This window comes from Cygnus atratus, chromosome 14 (assembly GCF_013377495.2).
Source record: "Cygnus atratus isolate AKBS03 ecotype Queensland, Australia chromosome 14, CAtr_DNAZoo_HiC_assembly, whole genome shotgun sequence".
Taxonomy (NCBI): Eukaryota; Metazoa; Chordata; class Aves; order Anseriformes; family Anatidae; genus Cygnus; species Cygnus atratus.
The window spans coordinates 2157618-2173413 of NC_066375.1; the positions used below are offsets into that span (position 1 = coordinate 2157618).

Here is a 15796-nt window from a genome sequence, read left to right on the forward strand (position 1 = left end):
GCAATGGCTGTAGCAGAGTGGTGCCCTTTATGCCACTGTAATTTGGCTACTTGCGAGTGTAGGGGAAAAAAATTCAAAAAGGCACAATTCTGGCTACAGGATCAAAGCGTTTGATGAAATGACATTGCACTTGCTGGATATTATGTTTTAATAAAGTGGGATATAGAAATAAAGTAGGAAGAACAGTGTATTGAAGAGTTGTAGTAATTTGATCTCTCTGGTGTTCTGATTTTTAATTAAAGCTGGCCTTTGCCGGAGTTTGACCCAAGTCAGATCCGACTGATTGTGTATCAGGACTGCGAGAGAAGAGGACGGAATGTCTTGTTTGACTCGAGTGCTAAAAGAAAAATCGAGGACGTTTCGGTGTCGGTGAGTATTGCGATTTACGTGGCTGTATTCTGTATTTTTTAATATAAGACTGATAAAGTACAAATGTTCTGGTTTAGCCATATTAACATCGGTTTTATGCAGGGCTATATTTAAATGCCTGTGAAGTTGCAAATTATTCAGGCTTCACTGATTTCACTCTTAACAGCTTTAGATACTGAAGTGATCTTCTTCTTCCTGTGCTCTCTACTTTCTGCTCTTTCCAAGGGAAGGATTCCTCCGCGGGGCTGCAGCAGGCAATGCTAGGAGGCAGAGGCAGGGCATAATCCGATGTTTATTGACAAGCTTTTATGACATGGACACTTTCCGCTGCGGGATCTGTGTTCTGAGTCAGAAAGTCCTCCCGGTCCCGTGTCCTCTCATGTCCTGTTTGGTCAGCTTTTGCCAACTGTTGTTCCCATGCTTTGCTGACAGCTCTCACACAAAGTTACTTGAAAACTTTTTTTTTTTTTTTTGGCATGGTTTGCATGGTAATCTATTAATTGAAACTGTAATGGATGCAGTCAGAGGAGGATACTTCCTTCTAAGGGCTCTGGCCAGAAGATTAATTTCTAGCCACAGTGCTATTGTAAGTGGTTGTGTGAGGTTGGACAACTTATTTCACTGCTTTGAACTTCCCTTTCACCATCTCTACAAACATTTGCAAAGCGTTTTAAGTTCTGCAAGCAGAGAGCACTGTGTGAAATGGAATTTATGATCACAGCTGCTTTTAACCCTAGGACCTACTGGGTTCCAGAAGCAGGAGAACATAAAATAACGCGTTACCTGCAAGCCCTGGTTTTCGTGTTGGGTATTGGATTACAGCCAGAAGAAGGTTCTTCATCCTGCTTTGTAAATTCCCCCAGCCCATTGCTGGATGCTGCCAGCCTTATGCTTCCCATCGTGATTCTGAGCTCTTTCTCCTTCCACATATCCTAACCTCAGGGAGCCGATTTGTGTGTCATAAGACACCAGCTTCCAGGCTTCCGCTGTGCCTGTGCTAGCACAGTTATACATGAATTGAGGTCCTGATTTCCTAGTTCTGTTTAAGAATGTGTGACGTAAGGCAAGTTGAACAAACGTTCAAGAAGATCTTTAAAGAGGTTTATTGCGATGAATTGCTGGCTTTGCTTATTACCATTTCGTCATTAATAAAAGTGGCATTGTGCAGTATGAACCGTCTTGCTATATTTCAATTGATTTCTTGAAAGCCCAAAGCCTCTGTAAGATAGATCTGTACTTGCACAGTTAACTTGCAAACTTCATTGTTTCGGGTTATTTCACAGTTAGTTGTCTGTGGCAGCTCAGTAGCAACAGAACAAACAGCGGATAATGAAGCTAATATCCGTATTATCTCCTCTTTATTTTCTTCATTAAGGGGAAGGCGGGGAGGGGGAATAAATTATGTTCACGTTCCCTTTGATATGAGTATGTGAGGCTGGTGGAGGAAGACTGTTCCCAGAGTATTTGAAGTGCCCTTAATTGTATCTGGTAAGTTGGTACGTTTTCATTCTTTTTTGTGCTACTAAGAGACTTGGAAAGAGAGTATATTGAAAACCTTTACTTGCTATGGTATGTGCCTTCTGCAGCATTCCGATAATGTAATGTTAGGCAAAACTTTCCTCAAGAAACAAAACTTTCAATAGTGGAAATGTTATACAGGTGAAAACGTGCATGAGTCCTCGGCTCAGCTCGCTGCAAGCTGAGTACAGCCTTGCACAGCTAGCAGTACACACTGGCCATTTTCAAGGAATCGCATTGTTTATTTTCCTTGTTCTTTATCATGATTTTCATTAGCAAAGACACACCCTGCCTATACAAAGCCAGATCTTGGCTCTAAGCACATTCCAAGGCACTCTTGCCCTTTTGCAGCAAGACGTGTGTGGGCCGGGCGCTCTCCCTTGTGAAAGGCTATCTGTTAGCGGCTCACAAAGGGCAGTGCTTTCTGCATCTTCTCCCCCCGCCCCCCATTTCCTACCGTGATTTATACCTCTGGATTTACAAACACACCAAGGGGGAGGTTGTGAGAGTGCCCAGCGGTGGCCAGGCTGTTCTGTTTAAAGTCTGACCGGTTCGTCTAGAGCACAGAGCTGAGCGGGTGCCATTTTGCTCCGTGCTGGCAGCTGGGCTCTTCAGTTCCTATCCTCTGTTGTTTCTGAGATCGGTAACAAGTGTCTGATTGAAAGCAATTATATGCCTGCAGCAACATCCGATACACTTTTCTCTATTGTATATTTTACATATCAAAACTCAGTGTATGTCAGGAGGTGTGTGCAGTGCACCAAGGCTCGGTCATTTGAATTCCATAAGGGGAGGACTGGTTTTAAAACTCAAGGAGCATTAGAGCAAACTTGTCCAGAGGCAGATGTTTAAAGAAATAAAACTAGGCTTCAACTTCTTGAGGAGTAAAAACCACAGAGTTTGTGCTCACGCCAAGCTAGGCTTTAATTAATAAAGCATTACTGAGTCTATATTTTCTGTGAGGGACATGTGATTATAAAACAAATAAGGATTTTGTGTTTTCATTGGACATTAAATCAGCCTCTTCTTGTCTTCAATAGAGCTAAATATTAGGTAAACAAGAATTTGGCGAGAGCTTACTGTGCAGAGACAGACAGAAGGCAGCTGAGAGGTTCCTGGTATTGCTGTTACAATATTTTAATAGTTCTAAAAGATTGTAAATTTGCTGGAGTTTTAATTTTAGAATCTCTGTAGCAACAGTAAAATACATCTCTTTCCAGGACTTCAGGACTGGAGAGAGAATGACAAGTAAATAACCCTGCTTCCCAGTGGGCTCGTTAAGCACACTTCTCATTTCGGGGACGCTGATACAACAGGTGCCCGTGCTCTGCCACACGCTGCAGAGACGTGATGTTTTCCCTGGGTCCCGATAGAGTTAAGCTTCACGAGCAAAGCTGCGAAGCCGCCTGGTGACTCGGCACCGGGAATGTTGGCCCAGGGCTGTGCCAGGCATTTCCACCCAGACGGAGCCGTGCTAGGCAGCTGTGGGCACTTGGCATGTGGAGGGAGGCAGATTCCCCTCTGAGAGCCCCACACCTTTTTTGGTACGAAGCACAGGAGGTTCTTCCCCCACTTTTCAGGGGATGGCCAATGATGAGCCGGGCTCTGCAAGCAGATACCTGGTGCAGCGCCTGGGCAGCTGCATCTTTCCTCACAAATAACCGAAAATTAGCTAACTCTCCTCTTTTAGCTTTGTCAGGGGATCCCGTAAGAGATCGACTGCCTTTTTCAGCCCTGTGACACTAGATCATGAGCAGATGTCTCAGCACAGGCGTTTGCATACTGAGTGTACGAGGGCAGCATGTGACAGGAGAAGTGGGCACTGCTGCCGCCCTTGCTCACAGCCGTGGTCCCCACCCAGACATCCACGTCCCCGGGGCTGCCTCGCTGGATGGGGATGCACCTCTGCTGCAAGCCGGTGGGTTTGTTCCAAATCCTCCGCTAGGGAACTGCGGCCCGGTCTGTTCCTCGTGCTGCTAAGTGTCTGGTTCCTAAGGAGACTGCATTACTTGATTCGCAGGTGACAGTACTGCGGCCTGTGACTGATCTCTGCTGGGAGACTCACTTCTGTTTGTCTGTTCTTCTTTGCTGTGACGTCTCCCCGCCTGCATCCTGCTCACACGTACCCCCTCGCCCGTCTCGCCTCCCTGCTCGTTTCCCCGTGTCCGTGCAAGGTCCGGCCCAGACCTCCCTGCACACGTGCATCCCTCTTGGGCCGTGCTCAGCTTTCAGGCCCATAGCAGGCGTGAACACAGGTACACTGAGGGTTGAATTTCAGGCCAAGCGTGACAGACAACTCCTTTGGGGTGCAGGCACCAGGTGGCCCAGCCAGTGCTGAGCTTTCAGCCCTCACCCTGCGTTTCCTGGCCCTTGCCTGAGTGCTTGGCTTCTCAACCAAGAAGCCAACCACTGCTCGTGTGAACCCTTGCGAAGACTGTTAGAGTACTTCGCTGCGCTGCTGCTGCTGCATGCACAGGTTATGTCATAGAAATGGTGCAAAGATCAGCTGAAACAGAAAGGGCTGCCACTCAGACGGGATAAGGATGCCCCAGGAATGGTCCACAAGGGAGAGGGGCAGAGTAAATAACGAAGCTGGGAGGGGAGCCTTGCCTTGGTGTTTTCCTTAAACTGAATGAGTTTGAGGATGGGGTTGGTTTCTAGCTGTCTGGTTTAACTGTTTGTTTTCCTTTTGTGTTGTCCACAACGAGGTGGCTTTACTGCCAGGGATTTGACTGAAGAGAAGTGCCGGTTGACATGTAAGGAGCTAAAAGATTTTCTATGTCTAAAGATCAGCCTAGAGGAAAGTGTGGAAGAAGGTGTTCAGAGGGACCATGAGGAAGGGGAAGAGGAGGGAGAAAAGAAAACAAGAGGCAAGCTGTGCGCTGTGCTGAGTTCACATCCAGAGCTGGAGTGGTTTGGCTGGGAAGGGGGAAAGACAATGAATCGGAAAAGGGCCGTGGCTTGTTTCCAGGATGCAGCAACAGAAGACGATTTTCAGAAGCTGTTTGTTTGGAAGAAGTGAAAGCGAGAGAGAGGGCCAGGGGTGCACGCTTTGAGATCTGGAGGTACAACCATAAAAAAAAAAGAGTGGGTTTGGATTAGGAGAGCAAAAAGTTCGTTTTGCCATGTAACCTAGTTGTCTCTACCTTCGAGATAATATAACTGAAAGGTCATATGATATTTGATCTCCTACTGCGGCAATTTCTTTCACTCCAAATGTCACATTTATCCCAAAGCAGAAAAATGGCATGCTGTTTTAAACAAGCGGGGATTAGCCACGTGTTCTAATACACTCCAGTGCTGGATAAATGGTGAGCAGTAAATTGCTTTGAGGGATTAGTAATCGGATAGCGAGCCCTTTGCTTTTAGGTGAGTTGTGTGAAATCAAGACCGGTCTCTATCTCGCTCCCAGTGGACAGGTTTCCAGCGAGTCAGGGCCAGCAGACAAAGCCCCCAGCTGTAAGCAGCAGAGACGGAGCCCTGCCACCTTAGCTCTGCACAGAAACAGAACACCAGTGGGCGAGCAGCGGCTTGTCCTTTTACTTCTTACACTCACCGGTGACAACTAGAGGAACTTGGCAACTCTGGAAATAGTGAGAAAGCAGCGCTTGAGAGCTGCCTTTAAGAAAGATACCTGGATTTTTACAGCAGGACTCAAAGGGAAAGAATGAGCGCCTGTTCAGGCTACTCTCTTGTCCTAGACAGAAGCACACATTTAACTACACATTTAGACCAAAAAATAAAGCAAAGGAGTTAACTTATCAATTTTGGAGTAATTTTTCAGCCTTGTGAAGTTCCCTTTGCTGAATGATGTGCTCTAGAAATGGGGTACAGAGTTCCCGAAGAATGGCGGCTTTATTTGAATACATGGATTTCTCTATCGCCACCACCACAGTGGTATTTGAGCACCGGCTGTTGCAGAGAGGTAGAGGAGTGTAAAACATACGATGACGTTTCTGTTTCCTTCTGTCACTCACAGCCCCTAACACACACACACACACACACACACACACACAGAGCCTGGTTTTAGTTCAGTGCACCAGGCTCCTTTTCACTGTCTTATTATTCCCAAACCAGAACTTGCTCAGTGGAAATTCCTCTGCCTCCTCCTCCTGTGCACAGCACCATGCATGTTCTTTCCACTCACTGGGGAATTTATAGGCACGGTGGCAAGGAGTTAAAGGTCTTTGCTGATAGAGGTGCAGAAAAGAGATTCCAGAAGCAGAACCGTGGAAGAAACCTATTTTGTACCCTGCCTTACTATAAAGGCAATTTGCTGTACGTTACCTTCAGTACTACCTGGTAGGTCTCCAAGACTCTCAGCAGATTATGACCTCTAATGTAAGAACTGTGCCTGTCGGGAAGTCTTTGGAGCTGTCGGTATCTGCAGAGAGTTGGCAGAGAAGGAACAAAGAGCACGGCCGCAGTGGGGAAGGCAGCGTGGCAGCTGGGAGCAGCAGCTGCCCGCAGCATCCTTCCAGCAGATGTGCTGCTCTCCAGCAAAATGTGCATTTCGGAGCACTCCAGCAGCACTGTGCCTAGAGAGCTGCTTTACTGCAACTATATATTTGGAAAGAAAATCCAGAGTTTTGAAATTTTTTCCTTATACAGTTCTTAAATAATTTGGTTACCGTTTTATTTTTGGAAACCTGGCTTGAATATGTTTCAGATATTATACTGGAATGCAAGTAACCCCACTCCTTTGTTGCGTACTAGCTTGAGATTGGTTGCACCTAAAGTTGCATTGACCTTTGGAGTCAGTGACAGTGGAGGAGAGGGGCAGTGCAGGTACTTGATCTCACTGTCCAACAGGTTATTCTTGAGCACATGGTAAGTTTTTAACAGCACAACAACCAAAGTTTGCCAGTGGTTTGCGTTTTAGGAGGGATTTACTGTTTGAGAGGTTCCATAAAGTTAAGTATCTGATAGATCCTGACCTTTACAGACTCCTCACAGGAGTCTTGGTTCAATAAATACCACTGCAGATACCAAGTGACTATTTTCCTGGTTCCTATTTAGATTAGGCAGCTGTTACCTCAAGATACCAGACTCCCCAGTGGATCTGGGGAAAGCTGCTGTGCGGAAAAATGCAGTGGAAAGGAAAAGAAATTAGTTAAATGTCAGTAATTTGCAAACTAAGCCTGTTCTTCTAGTGCACAGAACATTTGTCACTTGTAGAAATGCACTTACTGGCTTCACAGTCTCAAGGAAGCTCACTCACAATAGGAGCTTTTTAGAGGGAACTTTCAACATCTGATGGAAAATGCAAGCTGAAATGTGGTTTGCCTGCAAAAGCTTCTGTAACCCTGTGGATCTTATGTGGTTTTATCACATGATGCTTGCCTAGCCTAGGACATTGTTGTTTGTGTCAGAGATAAAATGCAATTCTAGTTCACGAGTTCCTACTGCAGTCATATGATTATCATTCACATGTTCCAGCCATTGTGCACTGTGCTCGAGCCACAGATACTTGCCATTAGCAAATCCACATATTGCAGGAATTCAACGTACTCGCAGCGTGTCGTAATGAGAGGATACTACTGTGGGGGGTGTATGTGGCAGTAAAACACAGAACTCGGTGGCTGGTGGATGCTTCCTTCCCCTCTGCCACCGATCTGCTGATCTGTCTGCACATTTCTCCTCCAGGCTCTCTGTGGCAGCAGCTCTATAATTGGAGCAGCAGTGCAGTGGGGAGCTCGATAATCCCGGACATTTTCCGCTGCTTTGCCTAAATCTTCCCATGCTTAGGGCCAAGTAAAAGCCACCTGGTGTCTAAGGTGTTCCACGCAGAAGGGGAAAAGACAAACGGACAGACCAGTAACCTGCACAGCCTGGGCTGGACTTGTGGGATCCCCATCCTGTCCCTGATCAAAATCTGCCAGCCCTCCCCAGCAGTCAGGGCGGTCTTCTTGTACACGTGTGGCTGATTGTGGAGCAGAGACACGAAGTTAACACCCTTATGAGCTGGGTGTTTCACACTTTCCCTATTCTGCCCTTATTTTCTAGCTATTAAAGATTGGGACATGCTTATATTTTTGCCTGAAGTGGGAGCTCGTGATGAAAACTTGTGAGCCTGGAGACGAAGCTATGCCCCGTAATGGCACTTTGGTGTTTCCCTCAATCCTTTGAACCTTGCTTGCGGTGTTTTTTGCTTCCAGCGTGCTCTTACTGGTTGGGAGATTGTATCGGAAATGTTAATTGAGAAAGTCTCAGGGCAGAGTTACTATGTAATTTTAAGCGGTGTAGACTATTTCTGTCTCTCAGTGCTGCACACTAGCAAATGTAAATAATGTCAACCTTGCGTGGGTGTTTCCAAGTTTAATGAGTATACGAACAGTCCTTTGAGATCTCTAGGTGCAGAGGGCTGCCTAATACTGCTGTAAATGGCATTAACGTGGGCTGATTCTGCTCGGGCTGCTGGGATTCGCAGGTGAAGTCATAAAGGTTTTTGAATCTCGAACAAAACATTGGTGGAGCATCTCCAGTGCCAGTATTGATAAAGTTTTGTGCGTAGGGTCGCACTCCTACACCCAGATGATCCCACGTTTCAGTTCCAGCTCCATCCGAGCCCTTCTAGCTCCCTTTTTTGCTGTGCTTTCTGTCTGAATCACGCATCAGAAATCACCCCTTGGACCATTTCTCCATCATTTTGTGGAACTCCTCTGGCGTCTCTGTAACACCAGCTGTGGTTTTCAGCTCTGTCGTGTTCAGCCTCACAGAGCACTCATACTGAAAACAAAAGGAAGGGAACGGGTCTCCTCCGTGCCACTGCTCTGAAAGACATGGGGACGTGGACACAGCTAGGAAGAGATCCGTAAAGTAACGCCTTTTCTTCCCACTTAGCCCTGTCACACGAATCTCTCCCGAATTCTGTGTTGCTCTGGCTCGACCGTTCCCAGTCCGGGCGTTTTTCTGTACATCGGGAGCTGCGTCGTGGCGTGGTCTGGCTGGCATCGTCACGGTGCGGGCCGTGCACGGCACACCGCTGCCACCTCTGCCCCAGTGGGCACAGGCAGTGGGGTGCAACAGGTGGAGCCTATTGTTGCCGTCCTCTGAGCACTTTGGTGCCCACCTTTCCCCTAATCCTGGGCCTAAAAAAGAGATGGGTAAAGCTTCAGAGAGGGATGTCTGCTTAGGAAAATGGGGTTGGAGTGATGTGCTGGCTCCTGGCTAACTGGAAGTAAACCAGCTCAGCTCTCTTTCCTACAGCCAGGCTGCAAGAGATGCTAACAAATACTCTGTTAACTGTTTTCTTGGCGCATAAACCATTCTGCTGTTAAATGTCTTACCCAGACAGGTAAGTGCAATAAACATTGCACTAATCAGTGATTTTGTGGCTGGGGGTCTCAGTGTGGCACATATGTTGTGTGTTTCAGAAACTCTGCAGCGATGCTCAGGTGCGAGTTTTTGGGAAATGTTGCCAACTGAAGCCCGGAGGAGATAGCTCTTCTTCCTTGGATAGTTCAATCAATTCGTCCTCCTCATTCTCTGATGCAAAAGAACAATGCCCAAAATACCAGGTGAGTTCCCTTCCTTTTTTTTTTTGTATAACTATGTCAAATACATACAACAGGTGAGGTACCGAATGTTTTTAAATGCTTGAAATTAAATGCTGGCTGGGGAGAGCAATTTCTAGTCAAACTTGGACTTGGTTCTGGCTGATTCTTATTTAATTCTATAGCCTTGGGTTTGAATAAGTTTAAAACCAATCAGCTGGGTCTCTGAGGACTGTTCTTCAATAGCAGAAGCTTCTCCGTGACGTTTGTTCTTTGTTATGACCTAGGTGATAACAGTCAGTGTGATCAGACTTGGCACAAATATCCCATCTGGGTATCAGTGGGGTAGTTTATTTTACTTGATAGCTAAATGCCAGGGAAGCAACACAGAAATATGCTGTGTGAAGGGATTGTCTGTGTAACAGCTTTATAACGAGGGTTTCAGCACACTTGAGTTACATTTTACATAAGAGATTTTGGCTCTGGGAGTAGCTAGAGTCATCTGACACGGATATATTTCTGTCATCTCCCCTTCCATGGATCACAAGTGTTTTATATTAAGCCATCCTAAAATAGAACTGAGCCCTTCCACTCTTTGTAATGAAGTAATTGTGTGTTTGAGGGAAGCTGCTATCTCCACGACGTATTCTGAAGTACAGTACTACTGATGTCTTCATCTACTGTAGATAGAAATGAAGAAGCTTTTGGTGCTGACTTTCCCACTGTCGTGCTAGCTCTCGCTATGTTTGGCGAGCTGCAGATTTTTCTTGTTTTCTCTTTCACATCACATTCTTTTCTACAGTTTCAAAAGGTGGCTGAAGGTCTGTTTTCCATTCCTCCCTTCCTGGAAGGGCATTTAGCCGCGGTCATGGAAGGAAGAGACGTTTCTGTCTGCAGCTTCCTTCCAGCACGGGGTGACCTCCTCCGTGCATTGTGCGACCAAGAAAAGTGACGTCCCCCCACTAGCCAGAAATCCTCTCTCCTGCTGGGCAGCCTCTCTACAAACAACGTTCAACGTTATTAAAGGAAATTAATTTTAGTGGTTTGCACGGCAGCATATTTTAAAGTTGTGGAAAGTTTTCCCTTTTAAGTCCTCACTTCCTCATGCATATCTCCCGGTCAAAATCTTACCGAAGTGAACTGATGTGTGGCCATGTGTCTGGCTCGGAAAGTGTGCGAGAATCTTCCAGCTTAAATTGGTCTTCCACAGGGTATTTGCTGTAAATTATTTACTGCGTTGCCAGTACTCCTTCCAGGCCTCCTCAGCAAGCGAGCAGAGGTCCATAAATACAAGAGTTCTTTACTACATGATAAAATCTGTATCGTAATTTATCATGTATATGAAAGGGCCCTAGTAAGTTCGTCCAGGCGTCCGTCAGCCTGGTATTTCCTGTCTTCTAACTACTCTATTTTGTACCCTCGGAAGCTGCTTAATGGGTTTGCAGTATTTATAAGTTCTTCTGTTGCTTTTTTTAATGGTATAAAATGGAAGTCCAAAAATACAATGTTAATAGGACGTTTACGTAGTTCTTTGTTTCCTTGTTTTGGTACACTTTGACAAGGGATGGGCAATTCTGATAGTTCTTCGGAAGGTGAAATCTAAGGTTTTGGACATTATTACGCTAGCATTACTTCTGGACTGAAAGTCTTCCAGAATTGTTGATCACAGCATTTGAGATTTACCTCTGTATTGCATATTTAATTTATGTATGTACTTAGCTATTAATAGGACAATATGCACAGCAAATGGAATAGTAAATGCTTGAGGTGTTATATTAAGAAAAGTAATTTCCAAATAATGCAAATGTTACTACCTCCAATATGCTAATGTGCAGTAACAAACACTTACTGGTGTTTTATGATCTTTTTTAATGTGAGCTTGTAAATACGACCTAGGGAATTGGTTTGTGTCCAAGCTGTCAATGCTGGAGGTTCTGCCCTTTTTTACCAGATGCTCCTTGGCTATTTTTCATTTGAGTTTTTAATATTTAACCTCCTTCCTCAGCTGATTGCACTCTACTTTGGTCTCAAGTGACCTTTATTTTGCAGATTTAAAGGCAAGGAGTTGAGCTGGAGCAGTGTTTCCATACTGAGTGCATTAAAGACGTGCATCTTCTGTTATGCATAGCTTAATAGTTGCCATGAAGTGTAGATGAAATGCCAGACTGAAAGAGACCATGGGTGCATCTTACCACGCTCTTTGCCTTCAGCATTGCTTGCCTCTGTCTTTCAGAGGGAAGGGAAACCCCTATAATTAAATTTGAAAGCAGCAGATTTTCACTTGCTTTTTTTAATTTGCTTTCTTGACAAGGAAAATCAATAATTTACTTTCAAGCATTTCTTTCCTCAGCTGTAGAAATAGATTTTTCACACTAGCAGAAAGTAGAAACCAAAACTGACCCATCAAGGGCTTGACATTTATTCAGAACAAGCCCTTCAATTGGAGACCTGCAGCAGATTTAAAAAATAGCAATCAGAATATCTGGCTGTAATAATTGGTAGTTTCCTCGCGTCGAGGTTTCGTGATGCTGATAGACCCATCATTTCCCAGAGCCATTAACATTCATTCTTGTACTTCCTCGGAGCTTCTGGGTTGGGGTAGACTTATTCAAGTCTAGTTTTTCCAGTACTGCCTACAGTGCACCTAGACAGTTAGGCAGTAAGGCATCTTGGAAAGTAAGGGTGGAAATTTCTGTGTGACTCAGCTAACGATCAGATTTTGCCTTGTCATATGAACATGAGCAAACCTTGCAATTACATCCTCATTTTTATAACTCTGATTGCTCCTTTCAGATCTCCCCTATCTTTCTTGCAGTGATAGCAGACTTCAGAGGTTAATAGTATGTCTGTTAAAGGACTGTCATCTTAATTGAGAGTGCTTGAGAAGAGCTGGAAATTAGTGAGTGTTACAAGTGTGCTGCCTTTTGGTCGATTAGCATTTCCTTGTTCTTGCCCTTGTTCTGCGGGCTAGCATTGAGTGGTCATCTCCATATCACTCCTTATTCCTGGTAGGAATCCGTGGTGTGGACACCCTGTCCTTGATTGTGCTATGAGCTCACTGTCTGACGCTGGGCAAACATCGAGATATATTCCAAGCCTATTTAGGAATCCAAGTGAGGATCCTGCGCGTTCAGAGCTTTGATAAGGGGTACGGAGATACGTCACCTAGCATTTTCCAAGAACAAAGTTATTTCCATGGCTGGTTTTAAGAACATTTTTTGGAAAGATTGCTCTGAGGAAGTGTTCTGAGTTATCACACACCTCAGAGCTCTCTTGCGTAGTACCAAAGTATCTCATCTATGAGCTGCCTGAGCTCTGTGAGTGCGTGACCACGATATTTTGAATTAATCAGGGTAAGGCACAAATGGAGAGCCAGTGCTAGCATGCTGCTAGCCTAGAGAAGAAACAGCCCTGGATAAAGAGACGGTAATCTCAGGCATTGACAGCATACAAATAAGATGACTGTCATCTGAGCAGTCATCTGCAGTTGATTGCCCTGAGTAACATTGTAATTTTAGGGCTTTGTTTGCGGCGTTTGATCTAGCCTGTGATCCTGTGCGGTGGCGTTCCTCCTTTGTAGTTGGCCAGCGTGCCTTACAGCAGGCTCTGGCCAGCCAGCTAGCAGGAAATGCTCATCTCGAGCATGGCATGTAGCTCAGAGAGCTGCAGCTCTTCCCTGGTACCATCGCAGGAGAAGGTACCAGGAACCATGAGAGAAAGATGTTTCAAGCACAGAACACCATCCATGGCTAAGTTACAAATCAATATTTGTTGAGAAACCGCTGGCCCAGCTTGGCTCCAGTGGGCAGTCTGCGTAAGAGCACCAGTGAACTTGTGCCGCCTCTTGTCCCCCAGTTACGAGGTTTAGGCTTACTGGTTCTGTGTCATCCAAGTGTGTAATCACACCCTTTAAGCTTCTTAGTCCCCTGACTCAATGCAGCTTGAATCTGCCCCGCTGCCCTAGATTGGGTAGGTGTGTTGGATGATTTTAGTGGTTTACTGCACAGCCCATTTGAAGATCACTTTCTGTTCTAGCCTTATCTTTACTGAACTGTTCAACTTAGTGTGTTTGACAGTGTTAGAGGGAGAGAGATTTTGCATGTTCATCTTTTACGTAAGGCCTGTTTTACTTCAGTTTATGGTGCCTTAAATGGAAGTGTGCTTCTAAAATGCCTAAAAAAAAAGTGGATTTTTTTTCAGGGTTCTCGGTGCTCTTCAGATGCTAACATGCTTGGAGAGATGATGTTTGGCTCTGTGGCCATGAGCTATAAGGGCTCCACATTGAAAATTCACCAGATCCGGTAAGTTTCATTTTTTTCCTGCTGGTCATTTCAGAAGATTTAATCCTCAGTGCTAATTTAGAATGAATTGAATGCTGCAAGGGTAGAGCAAAAGGAATTTCTGGTTTGCTTTAAAGCTATTCTGATGTCACTTTGGACACAAAAGGTTGTTAAGTTGTGTTTAGGCCTATAAAATCTGGAGGGTTGTGAAATGGAAATGAAAAGCCTGTCTTGGCACTGCTTCTGACTGACATCTTCCGTTTTGACCTCTAGCTCACCTCCTCAGCTCATGCTCAGCAAAGTTTTCACAGCTCGCACTGGAAGCAGCATCTATGGAAGTCTGAATACGTGAGTCCGTTAGAAATCCTATCTATTGCTTATGAGCAGATGAATGTAAAAAACATGGAAGACCTTTTTTGGAAAAACAGCCATCTGTTATATCCTGCCACTGGTCTCCTCACCTTTCCCTTGTGGTTGTCTTCACCTCAGTTTGCTTTAAGCGAATGAATGAGCCATTCCTTTGGAGCTTGCTGTTGTGAGGCACAGAGGAGACGGGATGAGAACAGAACAGTGGAGTTGGGGAATTCAGTCCAAGATGAAGAAAAAGATGTTACAAAAACATCAGGCTTTGGACTGTTTGATATTTTGCTTTCTGTGTGTTAATTGACCCACCCCAGAATGTGGCTTGTTCTAGTGTAAGTCTGCATTCTTACCTTGTCTGTTCCATTTGAGGCATAATGAAGTGACGCTGTATTAAACTGAAACACAAATCACAGGTTTTGCTGTATGTTTTATTTTCCGGATTTTTTAGGTTGCAGGACAGTCTTGAGTTCATTAATCAAGACAGCAATACATTAAAGCCTGACCACAGTACAATTATGAATGGACTTCTTGGGAATATAGGTAATTACAAAATGATTTTATTTCCTATTATCTTTGAGTAATCACATGTTCTAGAATATGAAAGTCTTCTAAGTAGAATCAAATAAAAAAATCAGGGAAGCTAAGAACTTTACAGAAAAATAATGTTGATGAGGTTAGGAGGAGAATAAATTAATTCAAGGAATTGACAGTGGATTAATATATGCAGCTATGCATGTGTATGTGAAAATACATAGAGAAATATGTTGGAAAATAACAGTCTGTAGAACTTCTAAGCAGCACATCTTAGATGAGGCAGGATTGATTCTTCCTGGCTTAGTTCCCCAATTTTGTTTTTGTTAATAATTTCCATTCTGTTCTGTACTCTGGCCACCTTAGCACATGTGGCTGCATATTCCGTACAAAGTTAACCTTGCACAGTTGCACTTTAGTTTTTGATCAGATTAGATGGATGGTGGTTTTTTTTTTTTTTGGTCTGATCTTTGAAGCTAAGCAGTATTGAAAACTGATTTGGAATCTTTGATTCTCAGCCGTCATGGAAGTGCTGTGGGTGAAGGCTTCACAAGCTTTAGATAACAGAGTGGAATTTCCCCATTTCCCCATGGAGGCAGTAGAGCTGATAGTAAAGATACTGTACTTGAATGCTCAGGTGGAAGCACGTCTTCCCTTTCCCTTGGTTTAGATGATCTGCTTTCCAAACAAAATGTCTTTTATGGTAGGTGGAATAAGGGACTTCTTTTTACAACTTATAGAATATTGCTGTCTGTAAAATATACTGTTCTAGGGTTGGAGGTATGGAGTGAATTTGTTGATTTTGTTACCCTAACTGGGTCTCTGGCTCTTCCATGGTCCTAATTCTTGCTGGATGCAAGTGTCTACTGCTCTCCTTCCCATTGACTTCAATGCACGGGGTAGAATTATTGAAGCTAAGCCTGAGCTTAAATGCTCTTCAAACTGAAGAGCTTGTATGCCTCATTAAAATCATTCCCACTTGTCCGTTTATGAAGGAAGCCAGTGTAAGAAGCTGTTAGGTGCTTCCTGAATTTACTAAGTCGGAAAAGTTTAAAATATATATATATGCATTCTTCTTCTTTTAATATTCAGCATTCCTTTCGGACTTCAGTTGTGATTTTCCACTAGTGCAGGTGTGGGTGAGGTGCCCCATCTATGACAGAAGGGAACCCGTCCATTTCTAAGGTTTTGTTTGTGGTTTGTGCTGGCAGAAGTGTTCGTTGTATGACCAGAGTGCCA

General features: G+C 44.5%; 1 protein-coding gene across 6 annotated transcripts in view; it reads left to right on the forward strand.

Moving 5' to 3' along the window:
- The window catches only part of FNIP1 (folliculin interacting protein 1), a 66487-nt gene that overhangs the window by 28813 nt on the left and 21878 nt on the right, over positions 1–15796 (forward strand). For all 6 annotated transcript variants that reach the window (XM_035560762.1, XM_035560764.2, XM_050713631.1 and 3 more), the window contains 5 exons: positions 243–369; positions 9264–9407; positions 13584–13684; positions 13937–14011; positions 14475–14566. In XM_035560762.1, the coding sequence (XP_035416655.1) occupies positions 243–369; positions 9264–9407; positions 13584–13684; positions 13937–14011; positions 14475–14566 (539 nt within the window). The remainder of the gene's footprint in view (positions 1–242; positions 370–9263; positions 9408–13583; positions 13685–13936; positions 14012–14474; positions 14567–15796) is intronic.